The 20,037-nt window shown below is 35.5% G+C and overlaps 1 protein-coding gene across 4 annotated transcripts in view; it reads left to right on the top strand.

Annotated features, from left to right (window-relative positions):
• Window positions 1-20,037, top strand: part of RAB3GAP1 (RAB3 GTPase activating protein catalytic subunit 1) — a 96,149-nt gene that overhangs the window by 44,129 nt on the left and 31,983 nt on the right. For all 4 annotated transcript variants that reach the window (XM_061135408.1, XM_061135409.1, XM_061135410.1 and 1 more), the window contains 6 exons: window positions 4,671-4,770; window positions 7,939-8,020; window positions 13,366-13,434; window positions 14,866-14,939; window positions 17,497-17,589; window positions 18,008-18,177. In XM_061135408.1, coding sequence (XP_060991391.1) covers window positions 4,671-4,770; window positions 7,939-8,020; window positions 13,366-13,434; window positions 14,866-14,939; window positions 17,497-17,589; window positions 18,008-18,177 — 588 coding nt within the window. The remainder of the gene's footprint in view (window positions 1-4,670; window positions 4,771-7,938; window positions 8,021-13,365; window positions 13,435-14,865; window positions 14,940-17,496; window positions 17,590-18,007; window positions 18,178-20,037) is intronic.

Genomic DNA, 20,037 nt, shown 5'->3' with positions numbered 1-20,037 from the left:
CAAGGGTCTATTTGATGTTTAAAATTAATCTGGCTTATAATGCTATGACTGAAGGCAGCAGGGCTAACTTGGATGTGCTCAATACATCTTTATTTTTCTCTAAAAGCACTATAACAGAGATATGGGGGACTTGCCTGTGCTACTCTTTTATAAAGTAGCTGTCCTAGACTCTTTAAAAATAGCAGTTTCATGATAGGCAATACAAAGGCTGGGAGCTGTTTAGCTTAAAAGAGACTAAAGTGATGTAACAACTAAAGGCAGTGTGTGATCTTGATCACAGCAAAAGAGCCATAAAGGACACAATTGGGACAGTTTTAATATGGACTATATATTAGAAAATAATATCAGTGTTAAAATTCTTGAGTGTGATAATTGTGTTATGGTTGCATAGGATAATGTCCTCATTCATAGGAATTACATGCTGAAGTATTTAGAGGTGAATTGCCATGATACTTGGCAATTTACTCTCAAAACTTTCAGTCAAAAAAATCATGTGGGTATTCATTATGCTAGCTTTGCAACCTTTCTGAAGGTTTACAAATTTTGAAAAATAAGAAAATGCTGAAATTTCTTTTTTTTAACATATATTGTTTGTAGAAAGATATTCAGGATTAGAACTTCATAAAAGTATGTTTTCAGTGTTGAGGCTGTAAATAGCATGGTGCTAGAATTATCACTAAAAAGATGAATCTATTTGACATTTTAAAAAGTACATGTACCAGGTTAAGAAATTAAAGAGGTAAAAACTTCTTTATATCCTTAGTCCCTTTCCTCAAAATAACTATTGTTAACTGTTTCTTGTGATTATCTCCATTAAACAAATGATAGAAGTATGTCTTTTAGAAAGTTCCCTGTCTATATGCAACTTTTTTTCCAAAACCTTTCTGGGCCTTGAAATGCTGTCTTAAATGCTACTTAATTCTTCATGTGTTGCTTTGAGAAATTTTTGAAAAAGACAAATATGTGTTATTTCTACCCCATTAGTTTTCCTTTGTTCTCACCAAGTCTTCAATTATGTTTAATTATTTTAGATAAAATTCTAGTCAGATGCAAATATTAGTGTTTTATTCCTCTTTTTAAAAACATTAGTGAAAGTTATTTTCATGGATCTTTTACTCCTCTACATAACTCAGCTTCTTACTGAAACTAGGGACCACATTAATTTGTGAAGCCTGACTTAGAATATGACTGTAAAAAAAAAAAGTGTTCGTAATGTTTATTACATCATCTTTCAGAACTTTTACAAACCTCACTGGTCTAAATACGAAAGTTGATTTGATAAGAGTTGAACTTAAAATAATTGAGACTTTTTTGGGTACTTTATTGGTATTACATAAAACTACTTAATATGCAACTCTCTTATACTGTCTTTATAAAGCTATCTTTATAAATATTACCCTTTAAATCTACTGGAAGTGTTCCAAGACACTTTAGCCCCACAACGGCAATTTATTTCATTTTCACATGAATCTAATATTTTGAAAAGGTTTCCTTGGCAGAGTGGCAGCAGAGGGCGGTTGTCCTTGGAGTCACATAAAGTTTAAATTTAAATCCTCTTTTGCCACAATCCTTTAAATGTTTGAAAGCACTCTCATACCGTAGTGTTTCATTTTTCAGTTTAGACATTCTTCATTCTATCAGATGTTCTTTATGTTTCATGGTTTTATATTCTGATTTGGATATTTATCTTTCTTAGAACTGTATTTATTTCTTCATGTTCTGGGGAAGTTTTGTTTGCAGGCTCATTTTGAATGTCATCTTTTTGTAGTTTTTTTAAGCTTTCCTATCTTCTCTAGTGGTTTTATAATTTTGTGATTGCTTCTTATCTGTAGACTATTTCAGAAGCCTGTCTTAAAATGGTGTTTGAAGCCTCTTGCTCGGTGTTGATATTGTGATATCGCACATGGAGTCTTGGAATCATTGAATTGCTTGCTTGGATCATAGGAGTGGGTTTTTCCCCAGATCACACAACTTTTTCTAGCCCGATACCTTCCAGCACAGCCACTGCCCCAAGCTAGAGTACTCTGTCCATATGTCTGCCTTAAGCAGAGAGTCTTTGTAGTACCCTCAGTCTGGGCTGAGTACTTTTGGATCCATTTAATGTAGTCCATAATCCTGGCTGTCACCTGGAACTTAGCAAGCATGTGTCTTGGGTCCCACTTAATGCTTTCAGTTTTCTGTACCTTTTCTATTCCTTTTCTAGGATCCGTGAAGATATTTATGTTGTGTTTGGTCCTAGCTGTTTCTTTTTGGTCATCTCTTTCTGTATTTGCCAGCATTGCTGTGTGACTGGAACAGAGGTTATGTGTCAAAGTATGGTTTCTAGATCATTACTGGGTCTAGATTTACTGGTGAATGCTCATTTGGTACCTAAATCTAAGTAAAAAGTAATTATTTCTGACCAGCCAGAATCTTACCTTGCTTCTGTAGGACACAGCAGCCCAAAACTGAATTAGCTTTTTTTTTTTTGGCAGCTATCTTGAGATTGAGTTTGTATTCAGTTAAAGTTACTAATGACATTTATAGCTGCTGCTGCTGCTGAGCTGAAGGGTCTGTGTTATTTCTCCTGACCAGCAGTATCAGAAACACCTGGAAACTGGGTAGATATGCAGGATATTGTTGAATCTGCATTTTCCAAGCTCACTAGGTCATGCTTATGCATATTTAATTCCTATTCCACATTAATATAGCTTAACCATTATTAAGGGAAGATGAGATCATGAGATGTTTGGATATTATTAATTTTTATTATTATTAATGAGTATAAAGATAGATCTTAATTTTCTGATTCATTAATATAAACTATTTTGCATGAGTGACCATTTGTCACTGTCTAACATTCTAGTTAAATATTCAAGACTGGCTTTGAGTTTATTTTCATTTCAAAGGGAAAAAAGACATCTTAAACCTAGTTTTACATTTTATAGCAGTTTTACTTTATTTAAAAAATGATTCACATTTTTTTTACATTCAACATGGCTGAAGAGACTAGTAAAAAATTATGTTTGTGTAATTAAAATTGTGTAAGATATTTTGAAATAGTATTTTACTTAATAGAATGTAATATCTCTTCCTGGTAGTAGTTTAAGCAGCTTCTTTTGAAAGTTTATTTTTTTTAAATTTATTTTTAATTGGAGGATAATTACTTTACTATATAGTGATGGTTTCTGCCATACATCAACATGAATCAGCCACAGCCATACACATGTTCCACGCCCCGCCCCCCCCCCCAAACCTTCCTTCCACCTCCCTCCCCATCCTACCTCTCTAGATTGTCACAGAGCACTGACTTTGGGTTTCCTGCATCATACAGCAAATTCCCACTGGCTATCTATTGGACATTTGGTCATGTATATGTTTCAACACTACTCTCTCAAGTCTTCCCACCATCTCCCTCTCCCACTGTGACCAAAATTCTGTTCTTTATATCTGTGTGCTTTGCTGCCCTATAAATAGGGTCATCAGTACCATCTTTCTAGATTTCATGTATACACGTTAATATACAGCATTTGTCTCTCTTTCTGACTTCACTGTGTATAATAGTGTCTAAATTAATCCCCCTCATTAGAACTGACTCATGCACTCCTTTTTATAGCTGAGTAATAGTCCATTGTGTATATGTACCACAACTTCTTTATCAATTCATCTGTTGATGGACATCTAGGTTGCCTCCATATTCTAGCTATTGTACATAGTACTGCAGTGAACATTGGGGTACATGTGTCTTTTTCAGTTATGGTTTCCTGAGAGTATATGCCCAGTAGTGGGCTTGCTGGGTTGTATAGTAGTTTTATTCCTAGTTTTTTTTAAGGAATCTCCATATTGTTTTCTATAGTGGCTGTTATCAATTTGCATTCCTACCAACGGTGCATGAGGGTTCCCTTTTCTCCACACCCTCTCCGGCATTTATTGTTTGTAGACTGTTTGATGATGGCCATTCTGACCGGTGTAAGATGATACCTCATTGTAGTTTTGATTTGCATTTCTGTAATAATGTGTGATGTTGAGCATCTTTTCATGTGTTTGTTGGCCTTCTGTATGTCTTCTTTGGAGACAGGTCTGTTTAGGTCTTCTGCCCAATTTTTGATTGGATTGTTTGTTTTTCTGGTATTGAGCTGCATGACCTGCTTGTATAATTTGGAGATTAATCCTCTGTCAGTTGTTTCCTTTGCTATTATTTTCTCCCATTCTGAGGGTTGCTTTTCACCTTGCTTGTACTTTCCTTCATTGTACAAAAACTTTTAAGTTTAATTTGGTCCCTTTTGTTTATTTTTGTTTTTATTTCTATTACTGTAGGAGATGGGTCATGGAGAATCTTGCTGTGATTTATGTCAAAGAGTTAAGCAGCTTTATTTTAATGTAATTTGTTCTCTGGCATTAATTTATCTCTTGAGGTTTTAGGCTGTGAGAATTTCCCCTATGAAAATGATTTCCTAAATTCTGCACCTTTGGCTCTAATAACTTCAGTGACTTAGTTTTCCTTTTTAATGGCTAGAATGTCATACATACATTTTTTATGGCTGGTATATGTGTGCCATATCTGACACTATAATCTGAAAATCCCGGTGTCATAAAGGTAATAATTCATCTATTTCAGTAGCTTGAAATTTGGGTCTGGTATTACAAGGGTACTAACATTTCATGATATTGTCTTTGCATTTACTTCTTAGGGATGTCCTTTAACTCCGTTGCCTCCAGTTAATATTGCTATACGGTTTACCTATGTACTTCAAGATTGGCAGCAGTATTTTTGGCCTCAGCAACCTCCGGGTGAGATAATTTAGAACTATATTCAGAAATTAAAAGTATTTAACAGTGTGTTTAAAGTGTTTGAAATATTTGTAACTCATTTTTAATGTATATAGTGTTGCTAATTTCATTGCCCTTATCACTTTTTTTCTCTTGAAAATTGTAGGTTGTTCTAGAGACAACTCTAGAATTACTCTAGACAATTACTCTAATTGTCAATTACTCTCTACTTGACAATCTGTCATTGAAAAAAATATTATTTATAAAGCATTCCCTTGCTATGGAACATTGTATGCTGAAAATTAGTACGTAATGAATGATTAAAATGTCTGCTTTCAGAATATAGGAAGAGAAACCTCTCTCCTACACGGAGAATAGACGTGCACAGAACCTTATAGAAAGTAGAGTTTGAAGAAGAGGGCTAAGTAAGGAAAGCAGAAAAGAAAAAAAAGAAATGTATATATACACATATGCTGGGAAGAGCGGTAGAATATTTTACTTTAACTTGTGTTTTTATAAAAATATAAATCATTTTACCTACTTCGCCATTGTTGTACTGATTCATTTAGTAGTCATTGATTTTTAGCCTATAAATTTGTTCCTGCCAGGGACACAGATATAAACAGACATTACCTAAGTTTTCGAAAAGCTCAGCCTGGTGGACATTTAGCCTAAGTAAGTGAGGTTTAGGCTCCTGGATGTTTCTCTCACATATAAGTGTAATTATATTCAAGTATATCTAGTAAGAAATTTAGTATCAACTTATAAATCGTAGAAGGATTTTATTAGCCCGAAAACATTTTTCATTCTACCTCCCTCAGAATTACATTATAATAAAATAATATTCTTTACTGTTTATTTCTGTTCCAAGTGGTTGGTTGGTTTTTTATAAGATTGAAAATAGTAAATTGATAGTTTTAGGATGATGCTAAAATTAACATGGTACATTTAGCTTTTGGTGGTTTTATGTACTACTACTATTTTATATACCACTGAATAATTTGAAATTCTTAATGTGCAATAAGAGAACTGCATCTAACTATAGCAGAGGGAAATTAAAGCTAAACTGAGATTTATATTAGAAGACTCAAATGTTTGTTTTGGTAATTTTAGTTCTCAAACAGTACCCACCAGACAATTTATAGTTGGCTTCTAGTTTTGAAGTTTCAGTTCCAACCTTCCTTTTCCTTTTTTCAAAAGCCATTCTATTAATAGTTAGATTTTAAAGATATCCCCAGTTAGTATTGTCTGTTGATGATATAAAAAGTTCAAGAATGAGAATCTTAACATTATACTTCTGATTGCCAATAAGGCCTTTGTTAATGTTCTCTTGCAGGTTTTTAAAAATGAGTATCAAAATATTAACTTCTTCCTCAGTGGTTTGAAAGTCACATAAATTTTTAATATTTTCCCTTTTAAGGGGAAGAGACTGAACATGTAATATGGGCTAAACACTGCATTTTATGTACTGTTTCATGTAATTCTCATTTACTTATGAGACAAGTGGGGCTTCCCTCATAGCTCAGTTGGTAAAGAATCTGCCTGCAATGCAGGAGACCCCAGTTCAATTCCTGGGTCAGGAAGATCCACTGGAGAAGGGATAGGCTACCCACTCCAGTATTCTTGGGCTTCTCTTATGGCTCAGCTGGTAAAGAATCTGCCTGCAATGCAGGAGACCTGGGTTCGATCCCTGGGTTGGGAAGATCCCCTGGAGAAGAGAAAGGCTGTCTACTCCAGTATTCTGTCCTGGAGAACTCCAGGGACTATACAGTCCATGAGGTCACAAAGAGACTAAGTGACTTTCACTTCACTTCACTTCGCTTTATGAGACAAGTATTATTTTTCTTAGAAAACAAAAGTAACTGACTCAAGGTGACATGGTCACCAAGTGCCAAAGTTCACATTTAAATCCTGGTCACACTCCAAGTTGCATCATCCTTTCATTCTACAATGTTGCTTTTCACCTTTTAATTTAATTAAAGTTTTGTACAGTTATAGTCCAGTAATAATTTTTAGCTTGCTAAGGTTTTAAAAAAATTATTTTTGATTGTGCTGGGTCTTGGTTGCTGCTCAGATTTTTCTCTAGTTCTGGCAAGGCGGGGCCACTTTCTACTTGCGGTGCCTTCTCTTGTGGCGCACGGGCTTAGTTGCCCTGTGGCACGTGGGATCTTCCCAGATCAGGAATCAAACCTGTGCCTCCTGCACTTTGGCAGATGGATTCTTTACCACTGAGCCACCATGGAAGCCCTAGCTCACTGATTTTAAACATGTGCTCATTATAAATTTTGAAGTTCTTAATTCACATTTTACAAGAAAACTAGTTATCTTTGTCTCTGTTGTAAGCATGCTTTAGTTGGAAAAATGGAATGAATTTGAGAAAATTTACTGACTCAAGTAATTGAACCATATTTAATGCTAATTTTAATAATTTAGTTAGGGTGTAGGTATTTGTCAAACATGATTTTAGTGAATCTGTAAGTGTTCATAATTCAAGAGTAGACTTTAGTAATTCACAGTGTAGTGTGAATAATTAAAATCAACCATTTGTATTACTTTGAAGACAAATCTTTTTGACGTCTTTTAGAAGTGTTTATTACTTCTTCAAGAGAGATGAAACTAAGGGGTGATTTACCTTCTAAATTTTCCTCTATTCTCAGATACCATTCATAATGGAATGGAAATTCTTTTCTGTGTTTCAGATATTTCCATGTACTGTCAACTTAAATAAAGCTTTATTAATGATGACTAATTTGGGCTATTCTGAAATTATTAACAGCAAAACTGATGAATGTAGGTTGATGATTAAATTTTTTAATGCTCATTTAATTGTTCTTTTAGATGACATTGATCACATACTTAGAAAATTTTTAAATTTTACAAGAATAATATTCTCTTTAATTGTATTTAAGGACTGTTTCAGAAGGGTAAAATTTAGAATGCAGGCTTGAATACAGCACTTTACAAACAGGAATTAAATGTATCCTTTTACTATAATTTTCCTTTTTTTTTTTTTTTAACTCTAACATTCTTGGAGGAAGTCTAATATTTGACAGCTTGCTCTCTAACTTGCTGTGTCTTAATGTAGACAGTTTAAAATCTATAATCTCTCAAAAGGTTGATATAACTAGATTTAGATTCTTATTTTTCCACTTTTGGCTAACTTGTGGAAATTTTTTTTTTCATCTTTAGATATAGATGCCCTTGTAGGAGGAGAAGTGGGAGGCCTGGAATTTGGCAAGTTACCATTTGGTGCCTGTGAAGATCCCATTAGGTGTGACTTTCATTATATGATTTGAATTATGGGACTTTTTAAATTCTATTTGATGTTGATTTTATTGTGTTTTATAATACTGCAGCCTCCTGGAATGAATGTAGTACTGGAAATAGAGACCTACATGTAATAATCTGTCTTTCTTTTTCTTTTTTTCCTCTGTAACTTAAGAAGTAAGAGAGGGTTTAAAGTAATATGTAAAACATATATAATACACTTAATGTATTAAGTGTATATTAATATAATACATTAATGTAATGTAATGTATAATGCAATATAATATATAATTTCACTAATACATTAATTAAGTGTATGTTAATACACTTAATGTATAAGGAATCACTTACAGAAGTGATTCTTGGCCTACTTTGGGGAAACATTTTAAATATTGAAAAGCACAGACATTATCATATAACACAAATTTTCATATGTCCATGACCCAGAGTTAACAGTTTTTTGCATTTTTCCTGGCCACTTTTTCAAAATTAAGGCTTAAATAAGAAACACAAGGGTGACCTTATAGGTTACCCAATTGTCTTTGTAGAGGAACTACTGAACTTAAAGAATAAAAACAACTGTTTCATGTGAAAATGTAGGGGTTGGAAAACTTCATCACTGATAGCAAAATATTTGGAAAATATAAATAGTGCTGATATAAAAACTATCTCATTTGTTAAACTATTTGGTTATTTTAAAATACATATATTCATATTTTGTCGTTCAGTTGTTAAATTGTGTCCGACCCTGCGACCTCATGCTGTGACTGCAGCACGCCAGGCTTCTCTGCCCTTCACTATGTCCCGGAATTTGCTCAAATTCGTCATGTCCATTAAGTCAGTGATGCTATCTAACCATCTCATCCTCGGCTACCCCCTTCTCCTTTTGCCTTCTTTAATACTCTCACTTAAATTGTAGAAATAATAATACTTTTAACTTAAAGTCACTTAAGGGAGACAGTAAAGTGGATATCTTTTAAAATTGATATTTATTATATGGGCCAGACACTATGCTAAGAGGAAGATACTGAAGTAAGTAAAACTGACAGATTCTGCCTTCTCAGCATTTGTAGTCTAATTAAATAAAATAGATGAACTATAATTATATAAATAAAATATATAAATAAATAAAATTAATATAAAATATAAATAAATAAAATAATATAAAAATATTAATAAAATATATAAATAAATAAAATTCATCTATAAAAATAGATGAACTATAATTCTAAGTAAACTTAGGATTATATATTATGGGATAATTTGAAGGAAAAGTATAGGACGTATTGACAGTGAAATGAGTGACTAGTTTAGATTTGTGTGCCATCAGTAAGGTCTTCTCAAGGGAAAGGTTATTTATTCTGAGTCTTAACCAGGGAAGAGTTTAGCCAGGCAGAGAATGAGAGGATGACCGTTCCAGGTGCAAGGAAGAGCCTGTGCAAAGCACCTCGATGCAGGAAAGAGCTTGGAAGGTTTACTGAAGGAAACAAAAGGTGGCTATCATGGCTAGAATGTAGTGAGCAAGCAAGAAACGGTGTGGGCTGGATACAGATATAATTGTGGCCTCCAATGGGGTCATTTATTTGAATTTTACTTAGAGTAAATTTTAGGGGGAGTACAATAAACTGACCTGATAGAAATGTGAAGGTTTTAATTATTAAATATTTCTTCCAAATCTGTATTGTGATGAGGAGTCAGTCAGCAAAGGAACAAGTGATTGAAGGACACAGAAATAAGTTGAGGGTAAGATGGTACATGTGGCACACCATTTAAATCAAACAGTGATGAGCAAATATTGTGGGCACAATGCTTTTGAAAAGGCATCTTTAATAGTGAAAGAGGAAATGAAGAGCCTTTTTCAGTGTCTTGTCTCATTGTCAAAGAAATTTTTCTATAGTTAGAGGGAGAGGAAAGGACTTAATCATAAAAGCTTAGGAATTGAATTTGAGGGTCATACTTTAAAAAATTCAGTAGTGGATAGTTTTAACTTTCAAATCATTCTAGTCATTTAAACAATATATCACATATTGTTTGTGATCATTTTTTACCTTAATTAGTTTTATTATGAATAATAAATTCATGTTCAGTGCAGAAAAATGGGCAAAAACCATATGTTTAGTAGTCACACTGTCTAGTTGCAAACTGTAATAGTCAACTCTAATTCAAGCAAAAAATCAGTTTATTGGATAGATACTTAGTAACGCAAATGTTTAACTGGGACCATTGTAGACCCAGGCTCAGAAAATAGCCTTGAGCCAAGCCTGCCTAGTTGTCTGGTTCATAACCCAGGTTACACTGCATTCTTGTGGAGTGCTGGCCCACTGTGAATTCCTAACGGTGCTCACAGATTCAGATTCTCAGACTGGAGTTGCCAGTTAATCAAGCATCACTGAAGAGCAGAGAAATGAACTAATTGACCCTTTTGACTTCTATATTCTCCAAACATAAGAAATGAGGTCAGAATCTAGACAGGAGGGAAAAAAAGCACTAAATTTATAATCACCTACTCATTGGTGATCACTGACAACAGCTTGCTGTATGTGCTTCCGGCCATTTTTCATGTGTATGAATTAGGTGTGTATATGTACATGTCTATGTGTATGTATGCAGCAGATCCCCCCACCACCACCCCCAAGTTGATTTGCTAGGAGAACTCTTAGGACTCAATAGCTGTGCTCATGCTTATTTACTAGGCAAGGCAATATGGTGCCAAAGTCAGCAAAGGGAAAAGGCATACGGGGTGAGGTCCAGAGCAAATGAAGGACAAACTTCATCTTCCCATGTAGTCACACAGGACACATTTAATTCCCCTAGCAATGAATTGTGACAGCTTGTGTGAAAGGCTGTCTACCAGGGAAGCTCCCTAGAGACTCAGCACTTAGAAGTTTTAATCAGAGACTGATCATGTAGGCACCCTCTGGCTAGCATGTACCAGAAGGAAACCAGATGTTTCCATCAACCATGTTGTTGGCACAGGTAATTTAGGTACAGGGAATGATAGGAACCCTCCTGAAATTCAAGTTCCCAGATGCCACACCAGGGACTAGCCTTGCAAGTAATCCTTTCTCAGTGTTAGGCCAGCTATGGTAACTCTTTTCTGCACAGTGTTTTTATTTATTTTATAAATATATGTCATCATACATTTTTTGTGGCTTATTATTTTATAATTTTACATGAAAACTTTCTGAAATTTAATTTTAATCTATAAAAAGAGGTCAGCAAACTATGACCTGTGGACCAAATCTGGCCAGTGGCCTGTTTTTATATATGTAATGAGCTAAATTACCATAGTTTAACGGGCTGAACTCTGGATGGTGAAACTGCAGCCCAAAAGATGTCCCTACAGTTAGCCCATGAATGTGCCCAGAATCTGTACACACTGTGAATGGTCTTCATGGGGCTAGGTCTTGTTCACCCCATGCCCTTCCCAAGACGCACCCCTTCTGATATAATGGAGCTTAGGGATCCGCTAGGCCTCCAGCAGAGCCTGCACCAGGCTTCCAGCAGATCTGCTCAGATCTTGATGCCTCTTAGCCACTCTACCCTTCATGGGTCTCCACCAGTGAAAGCCACCCCAAGCACACCAAAGGCTCAGGGGGTGAAGTCTCAACCCAAGAAAATTCTAGCGGAAATCATGCTCCCAAACCTCGTGAGACAGTGAGACTTTCCCTCCCAGATCTTCTTCATCAGGAAGACTGGTGACAGTCAGTCTCAAGGTTGAGCTGCACCACTGTCTCCAGATGATGGACCCCGAGAGCCTTGAGAGCAGCTGTCCCCAACCTTCTGGCACCAGAAACGGGTTTCATGGAAGACCAGGTTGGTGGATGGTTTCAGGATGATTCAAGCACATGCCATTTACTCTGTACTTTATTTCTATTCTTATTATTGCCTCAGATCCCTGGGTTGGGAAGATCTCTTGGAGAAGGGAATGGCAGCCTACTCCAGTTTTCTTGCCTGGGAGATCCCATGGACAGAGGAGCCTGGCGGGCTACAATCCATGAGGTCACAAAGAGACATGACTTAGTGACTAAACAATAACAAGGGACTAAAAGTGGTTTTACATTTTTGAGGGTTTTAAAAGAAAAAAACAAGAATATAGCAAACTATTAATACATGGCCCATGAACAGCACAAAATACTTACCAGAGGGTCCTTTGTAGAAAAAGTATGCCAATCCCTGAACTATAAAAATGATATTTTCAAAATTGAGATATAACTTATGTACCATAAAAGTCACAGTTTTAAAGTATACAATTTAGTGTTTTTAGGGTTCAGAGTTGTGCAACCATCATTAGTATCTAATTCCAGAACATTTGCATTACCCCAAAAAGAAACCCCTCACCTCTTAACTGTCAACCGTCCCCCCGCCCCCGCCATCCCAGTCTCCCTAGGGCCTCTAGCTCTAGACTGATATTAATGTACTTTTTGCCTATATGGATTTGCCTTTTCCAGACATTTCAAATAGGTTGGATTTTACCTTATGGGACCTTTTGTATCTGGCTGTTTTCACTTAACATCTTTTAGAGGTTCATTTACATTGTAGTGTGGATCAGTACATCATTGCTTTTTGTGACCATATAATATGCTATCCTTTGGAATAGTGCTACCTTTTACTTAACTCATCAACTGACAAACATTTGGTTTACTTATACTTTTTGGTTATTATATATAGCATGGTTTTTTCTTGTAGACATTCAGTTCAGTTCAGTCACTCAGTCGTGTCTGATTCTTTGCGACCCCATGAATCACAGCACACCAGGCCTCCCTGTCCGTCACCAACTCCCAGAGTTTACTCAAATTCATGTCCATTGAGTCTGTGATGCCATCCAGCCATCTCATCCTCTGTCATCCCCTTCTCCTCATGCCCCCAATCCCTCCCAGCATCACGGTCTTTTCCAATGAGTCAACTCTTCGCATGAGGTGGCCAAAGTATTGGAGTTTCAGCTTCAGCATCAGTCCTTCCAGTGAATACCCAGGACTGATCTCCTTTAGGATGCGATCTCCTTGCAGTCCAAGGGACTCTCAAGAGTCTTCTCCAACACCATAATTCAAAAGCATCAATTTTTCAGCGCTCAGCTTTCTTTACAGTCCAACTCTCACATCCATACATGACCACAGGAAAAACCGTAGCCTTGACTAGACGGACCTTAACTTAATATAAATATGCCACCATTTGCTAAACCAGGTGCTTACAGTTTTATTATATTACAAATTGTGACCATTTTTAACATACTTTTTTTTGGCATATTTCTGGTTGTTTACTGAGGATACAATTCTAGAAGTAGAATTGTTGAATCAGTGTATATATACATTATTAAAGCTTACAGATATATTGTATGTTTTGTTTCAGTGAACTCCATTTAGCAACTACATGGCCTCACCTGACTGAAGGTATCATTGTGGATAATGATGTTTATTCGTAAGTATGTTAAAAATAGTACATTGAGAGTCACAGATTTCAAAAGACTAAAACTAACTGCCCAGTGGGTTAGCAATTTTTCTTTGAATCAATTTCTGATATGGTTGTTTGCTTTTGTTTTTAAAGGTCAGTGTTTAGACTGACTGATGTATATTAGAAATGTGTTTTAAGCTGTGGACTTTGGAGACAGGACCCTTAGTTCCAGGGTAGTGAGCAGTCTGAATCTTACTTGGGCTTAGCGAAGAGGTCTCTAGTTAGTTTGGGAGTGAGTGCATAATTCTGTTGAACTTTTTGTAGCGGGTAAGAACATTTGATAAATGATTTTTAAGAGATGATGGTCATTAAAATATGTGGGAAGACATTTGATCATTAAATGCCATAAATAACAAAACATCCACATCATATACTCCTGTGCAATGGAAAAATTGCACAGGAAAAAATTGAAAATTTTGCAGCGAGCACTACTATCCCAGAAGAATGTGGGGAAAGAGGAATTTAATTTTGGTATCTTCTCATTCTTGATGCAGAACAGTGAAAAATAGGACACTTTTTTTAATAGTTAAAATAAATGTGTTCTATTTTCTGATGGTAAAAGTAACACAGGCTTTTAAAATCAGATAATTTGGATGGGTATAAAGAAGAAAGATTACCTACAGTTCTGTTACTTAAAAAATAACCAGTTAGCATTTAAGGGTATTTGTTTTTAAAGTATAAATTTATATATTAATTTGCTTTATTCATATAATACAGATATTCATTGAATAGATGTAGATCTGTGTTGTCAATTTGTAAAGTACTATATAATATCCCATTAAGCGAGTACAGCATAATCTGTTTAACTGAGAAAATGGGGCACTTGATCTTGTGCAAATTTTTATAGTTTTCTTTTTTATTAATAAATAATGTAATAAAAAAGAGATTAGGATTATTATACATTTTTGCTTGTTTCTCATTTCTCATTTTGTTTTATTTATTCCTAAAATATTCTCCTTAGGTTATCATTGTATGTTGCCTGATCAGAATCATTTTTATGCTTTTTGATTAGTTTGTTCTGATTTTGATTTTTTTGTTTGTACTTTTTTGTCTAAGAATTTTGTCTTAAGGTTTTGTTTTTAAAAACTCATCTAAATGGCCTTCTGCATGTGAATAGCAGTAAGTTTAAGGGAGGCAAAATGGATTGCTTGTCCTTCTATATAATGTTTTCATTAGACTGCATTTTGGTAAATTTATGAGCCTTGAAGATTGCTGCAAATAGGATCTTGTGTTGTTCCCCCCCCCCCTCGCAAGGAACTAGTGTCTTTTATTTTATTTTATTTTATTTATTTATTTTTTCCATTTATTTTTATTAGTTGGAGGCTAATTACTTTACAATATTGTAGTGGTTTTTGCCATACATTGACATGAATCAGCCATTATCGTTTTGCATTTTAGTGATTTGGATCCTATGCAGGCTCCCCATTGGTCTGTTAGAGTTCGAAAAGCTGATAATCCTCAGTGTTTACTAGGTAAGATATTTATGTTCCTTTCCTGAAGTACCGCATATTTGTCTATTCTCCAGATGAGGAACACTGGATGTATTCTTTATACTTTATTTCACCTATCTGAAAACTTTTTAAAATTTTTTTACATTGTGACCTCCTCGGTTGACATCATTAAAAATTAATCTTTGTCAACAGCAGTGACTCTTTCTGGTTATTCCTAAATAATATGAGCAGACTTTCTCTTGTCATTTAGTTTTAACCAGTCTACACCTCAAAATTCTCTTATGTTTTCCCAGGATCTGAGTTTTATTTTCCTAATGCTTTATGTCACTTCTTTTTTTCCTTCTGTGGCATACTCTGCTTCTTCCATTCTGGCTAGTGGAACCCTTTTTGTCTTTTGTTATCCCTCTACGCTTGCAGTATATGATAGGATGAACACTGAATTTGATGGTCTTATTAGATCCTTTCTGTAGGGCTCAGTACTGTATCTGCAGATATATTTTCTGATAGAGGTAAAGAGGTGTAAATAACCTTGTACATGTCATAGGGATATTTGAAGTGAGCTAATAATATGTGAAAGTGAAAGTCACTCAGTCGTGTCTGACTGTTTGCAACCCTGTTGACTATACAGTCCTTGGAATTCACCAGGCCAGAATACTGGAGTGGGTAGCCTTTCCCTTCTCTAGGGAATATTCTCAACCCAGGGATCGAAGCCAGGTCTCCTGCATTGCAGGCAGGTTCTTTACCAGCTGAGCCACAAGGGAAGCCCAAGAATACTGTAATGGGTAGCCTATCCCTTCTCCAGCAGATCTTCCTGACACAGGAATTGAACCAGGGTCTCCTGCATTGCAGGCAGATTCTTTACTGACTGAACTATCAGGGAAACCCTGATATAATGTTATAGAAATATTATAGAAATGTTCTATAACATTTAAGACATATAGAACATTTCTATAACATTTTAGAAATGTTATAACATTATAGAAATACTTTAAAAACTATCATTCACTCTTCAGGTCATAATTATTATATCACATATCTAGAATTATCTTTCCCTTTCTGCTTTTGTAGATAATGTCTCTTTCATGAAGTCTTCTGAACTTCCTCCTCTTCCTAGTCTTTTTCTCTCTTATATTTAGTGGATGTGAAAATTATTTTCTCCATATCTGTTTTCATCCATGCCACATTTATTTCATACAACCTGATATATTACCATTCAACTGATGGAGTTATTACTAAATATTTATTGATGAGAGTATTGGGTTATTTCTGTAAAGCATTTTTTTACTGAGCTCTGTATCATTCATCATGTTATTCATTAAATGCTAATTAGTATTTACATATATGAGGTAAAATTCCTGCCACTGGTATTTTTGTCTTGAGGTATAGGGAAGTAGTGAGGCTTCCCTGGTGGCTCAGTGGTAAAGAATCTGCCAGTCAATGCAGGAGACGCTGAAGATGTGTGTTTGATCCCTGGGTTGGGACGATGCCCTGGAGAATGAAATGCCTATGCACCAGTATTCTTGCCTGGGAAACTCCATGGGCAGAGGAGCCTGGCAGGCTTCCCAGGAGGTTGCAGAGAGTCAGACACAACTTGGTGATTAAAACAATACGAAAATTGGGAGGTAGGTAGACGGGTGATACGAAATGTTTTAGAGTTGGATAGACCTTGTTTTAAATCCTAGATTCACCAACTTCATGAGAAAAGATACTATTTATCTTATTCAGGCCAATAGTAAGTGCTTAATATTACTACATCCAATTACTTTTCGTTTCATTCTAGAAGGAATTATAAGAAAAAAACTTTTACTATCCTGGGACACAGAGGGAAAGTAAAAGCAAGGCTACCTTTGAAATGGGATTAATTTTTTGCATTGGGTAGAGAAACTGAATGGTTCTTTTTCTTTCCTTTTTTTTTTTTTGGTCAAACTTAATGCATTTTTTTTTTCTTAATGCATTTTTATGACCAGAATTGCAACAAGAGTGGCAAATGTCTCTCATTTTTTTTTACACTGAGTCAAGACTAATCTCATCACTTTGCTCAGATGTCAACCTCTTGACTGGAAGAGCAGGTAGATCATGCAACAGTTCAGTTTTTTTTTTTTAATTTTTATTAGAATATAGTTGCTTTATAATGTGTTTCTGTTGTTCAGCATAGTGAATCAGTTACATGTATACATATATCTCTTTTTAAAATTTCTTTCCTACTTAGGTCAGTGCAGAGCACTGAGTAGAGTTCCCTTGAATGTTTTTTTTCTGCCATATGTTGAAAGTGAAAGTGAAATCGCTAAGTCATGTCTGACTCTTTGCGACTCTGTGGACTATAGCCTGCCAGGCTCCTCCATCCATGGGATTTTCCAGGCAAGAATACTGGAGTGGGTTGCCATTTCCTGCCATCTCCAGGAGATCTTCCCAACCCAGGAGTTGAACCCAGGTCTCCCGCACCACATAGTCTACCATCTGAGCCACCAGGGAAGCAATGTGTTAGTTAATAGCTTTTGTGAAAAGACATGTACCTTTATTTATAGGACTGACTTCTTTCAGTTACATTTCAAAAACGAGTAACATTTTTTCTGTGTAGGTGATTTTGTCACTGAATTTTTTAAAATTTGCCGTCGAAAGGAGTCAACTGATGAGATTCTTGGACGATCCACATTTGAGGAAGAAGGGAGAGGTGACTTAACTTTTTCTCTTTTTTAAAGTTATTTTCAAATGTCTTAACTCTTTCACATTTCCCAGCAACTTTTCATCTATTTTTCTCATTCAGGTGATATTAGGGAATCAAGTTTTGATGAACTAAACAGCTACCATTTTCTCTTGACTATACCCTGAGCTTAAAACATTGTGTGATTAACAAGAAAATGTAAGATATTTTTAAAAATAGAGTTTTAGAGGTTTATTTTTGAAGTTCCTGGGCAGAAATTGTTACACCTTTGTTAATCATGCATCCATATAAAGCTGAACATGTGTATTAATGAAAAGTCACTGATGAAAAGGGTGACTAAAGTATTCTGTATAGTCATCAGTTTATTCATCACTTTAACCTGCTAGGTTGGTGATGTAATATGTATTCATTTTTATTCTTTTTATAGAAATTGCTGATATAACTCATGCTTTGTCAAAGTTGACAGAGCCTGCACCGGTTCCAATTCATAAATTATCAGTCTCTAACATGGTGCACACCGCAAAGAAGAAAATACGGAAGCACAGAGGTGTAGAAGAATCACCACTGAATAATGATGTCCTCAATACTATTCTCTTGGTAACTAAATGTAATGTTTTTATGTGTCTGTATGCGCACTCATTTATTATCTATACAGTTCCCTCTGTGTGGCAGGTACTCAATGGGGATATAAAATGAGTAAAACACAGTCTCCACATTCAGAGTTGCCACTGGTGTAGTGGGAATAAGAAAAATGAACAGTAATTACAATACCATGTTACATGTAAGAATTCTGGCAAAGGGCCTGTGAGAACACAGCAGAGGGCACATCTGTCTGTCTGAGCAGTGGGAATCAGGGAAAGCTTCATAAAGAGGGGACAATTGAGCTAGTCATAATTGGATTAAGGTTTAGAAGTGGACGAATTGCAGAGGCCTGAGAGAGCATGTCGGACAATCTGGTAGATGGCAGGGTACTTCCCAGAGGGGTCAGGGTTGAGACTGGAGAGTAGGTGGTGAAGTGCTTGCTGAGCATGGGACTTCATCTTACAGTTTAATGCCATTTAAAGCAGAAGGTTGATGTGATCAAAACGGTACTCTCGAAAACTTGATAGGAAGTACTAGAGGGGGATGCCTCCTATGTCTCCTAGGCATAGGCTGGTGGAACAGGTCCAGCCCAGGAACCATATACACCAGGGTTAATCCTGGTTTATTGTTTGACTTTGAAGAAGCCGTTTAATTTCAGTTTCTTCCTCGGAAGTGAATCTATTAAAAGCCTGTGAGGTTGTTGGATGGATTAAAGAACCTTCTGTTACACTGGTGTTTAATAGACCTTTGCTAAATGGTAGCTATTCTTACTATAATTGTAGTTACAGTCTTACTTCTGACAACCTGTGCATTAAGACATTCTTGGGAAAAAACCTGTAAGAATAGTACAATGATAAGAATATAGAACTTGAAAACTTGAAGTTAATTTTAGCCCTGCTGTTTATCTGAGAAAGACTTTTAGCCAGATTTTTAGTTTGTTTATTTGTAAGAGATGTGAGCACTGATACATAGCTCATGTAGTGGTATGAAAATAGGATATGGTGTATAAATGTGCTTAGTAGTGGAGGTTGACACTTGGTTGTTCCTCTCCTTAAGAAGAAAAATCTCTTCAACATGTTCTGTAGTACATGGCAAAGTATGCAAAGGAATTACAAGTCAGCGGTACCACAGAACACTTGGGGAGATTAGTGATTAAAGGATTGAAAATAAATTTCTGTAGAGAAGGCCCCTTCTTAAGGATAGATCCTTAAGAGATTTTATTCCAATTATGTAGCTCAGTTGTATGCACTGCAATTTTTTTTTTAACTACTTTGCACACCCTCACATATGCACCCTCACCCTCACATAAATCCTCACATGTGTTAACAAAAATCATGTAGGGAAGATTTATCAGTCATTACAGGCTTAGTCTGCTTCCCACTTTCTATAAGTATCTCGTGAGATAAAATTATGGGTCTTTAATGTCATACTTGTAGCATTTCATATATGAAAACCTGTGGGTTGTATTTCTCTATGGAGCCTCACAAGTGTTTGGGTGTTTAAATTTTTTCTTTTATAATTTTATCTATTTAATAATAGCACTTTAAAAAAAATTTAATGACCTTGGATGAGCCTGAAATCATAGTGCACAGATTCTGTGCACTCTGCACAGATTCTGGTTTTGCATTCTGTGAATTAAACAATTCGCAGAACCTGGTGGTTACATTTAAGAAAAATCTGATTTTAAAATTGACTAGCGACTCTGTTTTTTGGAGAAAAATAGAAAATATTTGAGATAGTGTAGAACCAACTGGCCAGTACAGTAAGAGCATTCTCATTGTTTTAAAAACACAACTGTTAAGATGTCAAATGGTGTTTATAAGAGTTACAAGAGTCTGCAAAGTAAGAAATTTCATTGAAAATGTGATTATTTTC

This window comes from Dama dama, chromosome 33 (assembly GCF_033118175.1).
Source record: "Dama dama isolate Ldn47 chromosome 33, ASM3311817v1, whole genome shotgun sequence".
In the NCBI taxonomy this organism is placed as follows: domain Eukaryota; kingdom Metazoa; phylum Chordata; class Mammalia; order Artiodactyla; family Cervidae; genus Dama; species Dama dama.
This window is presented reverse-complemented; position numbering and strand designations above follow the sequence as displayed.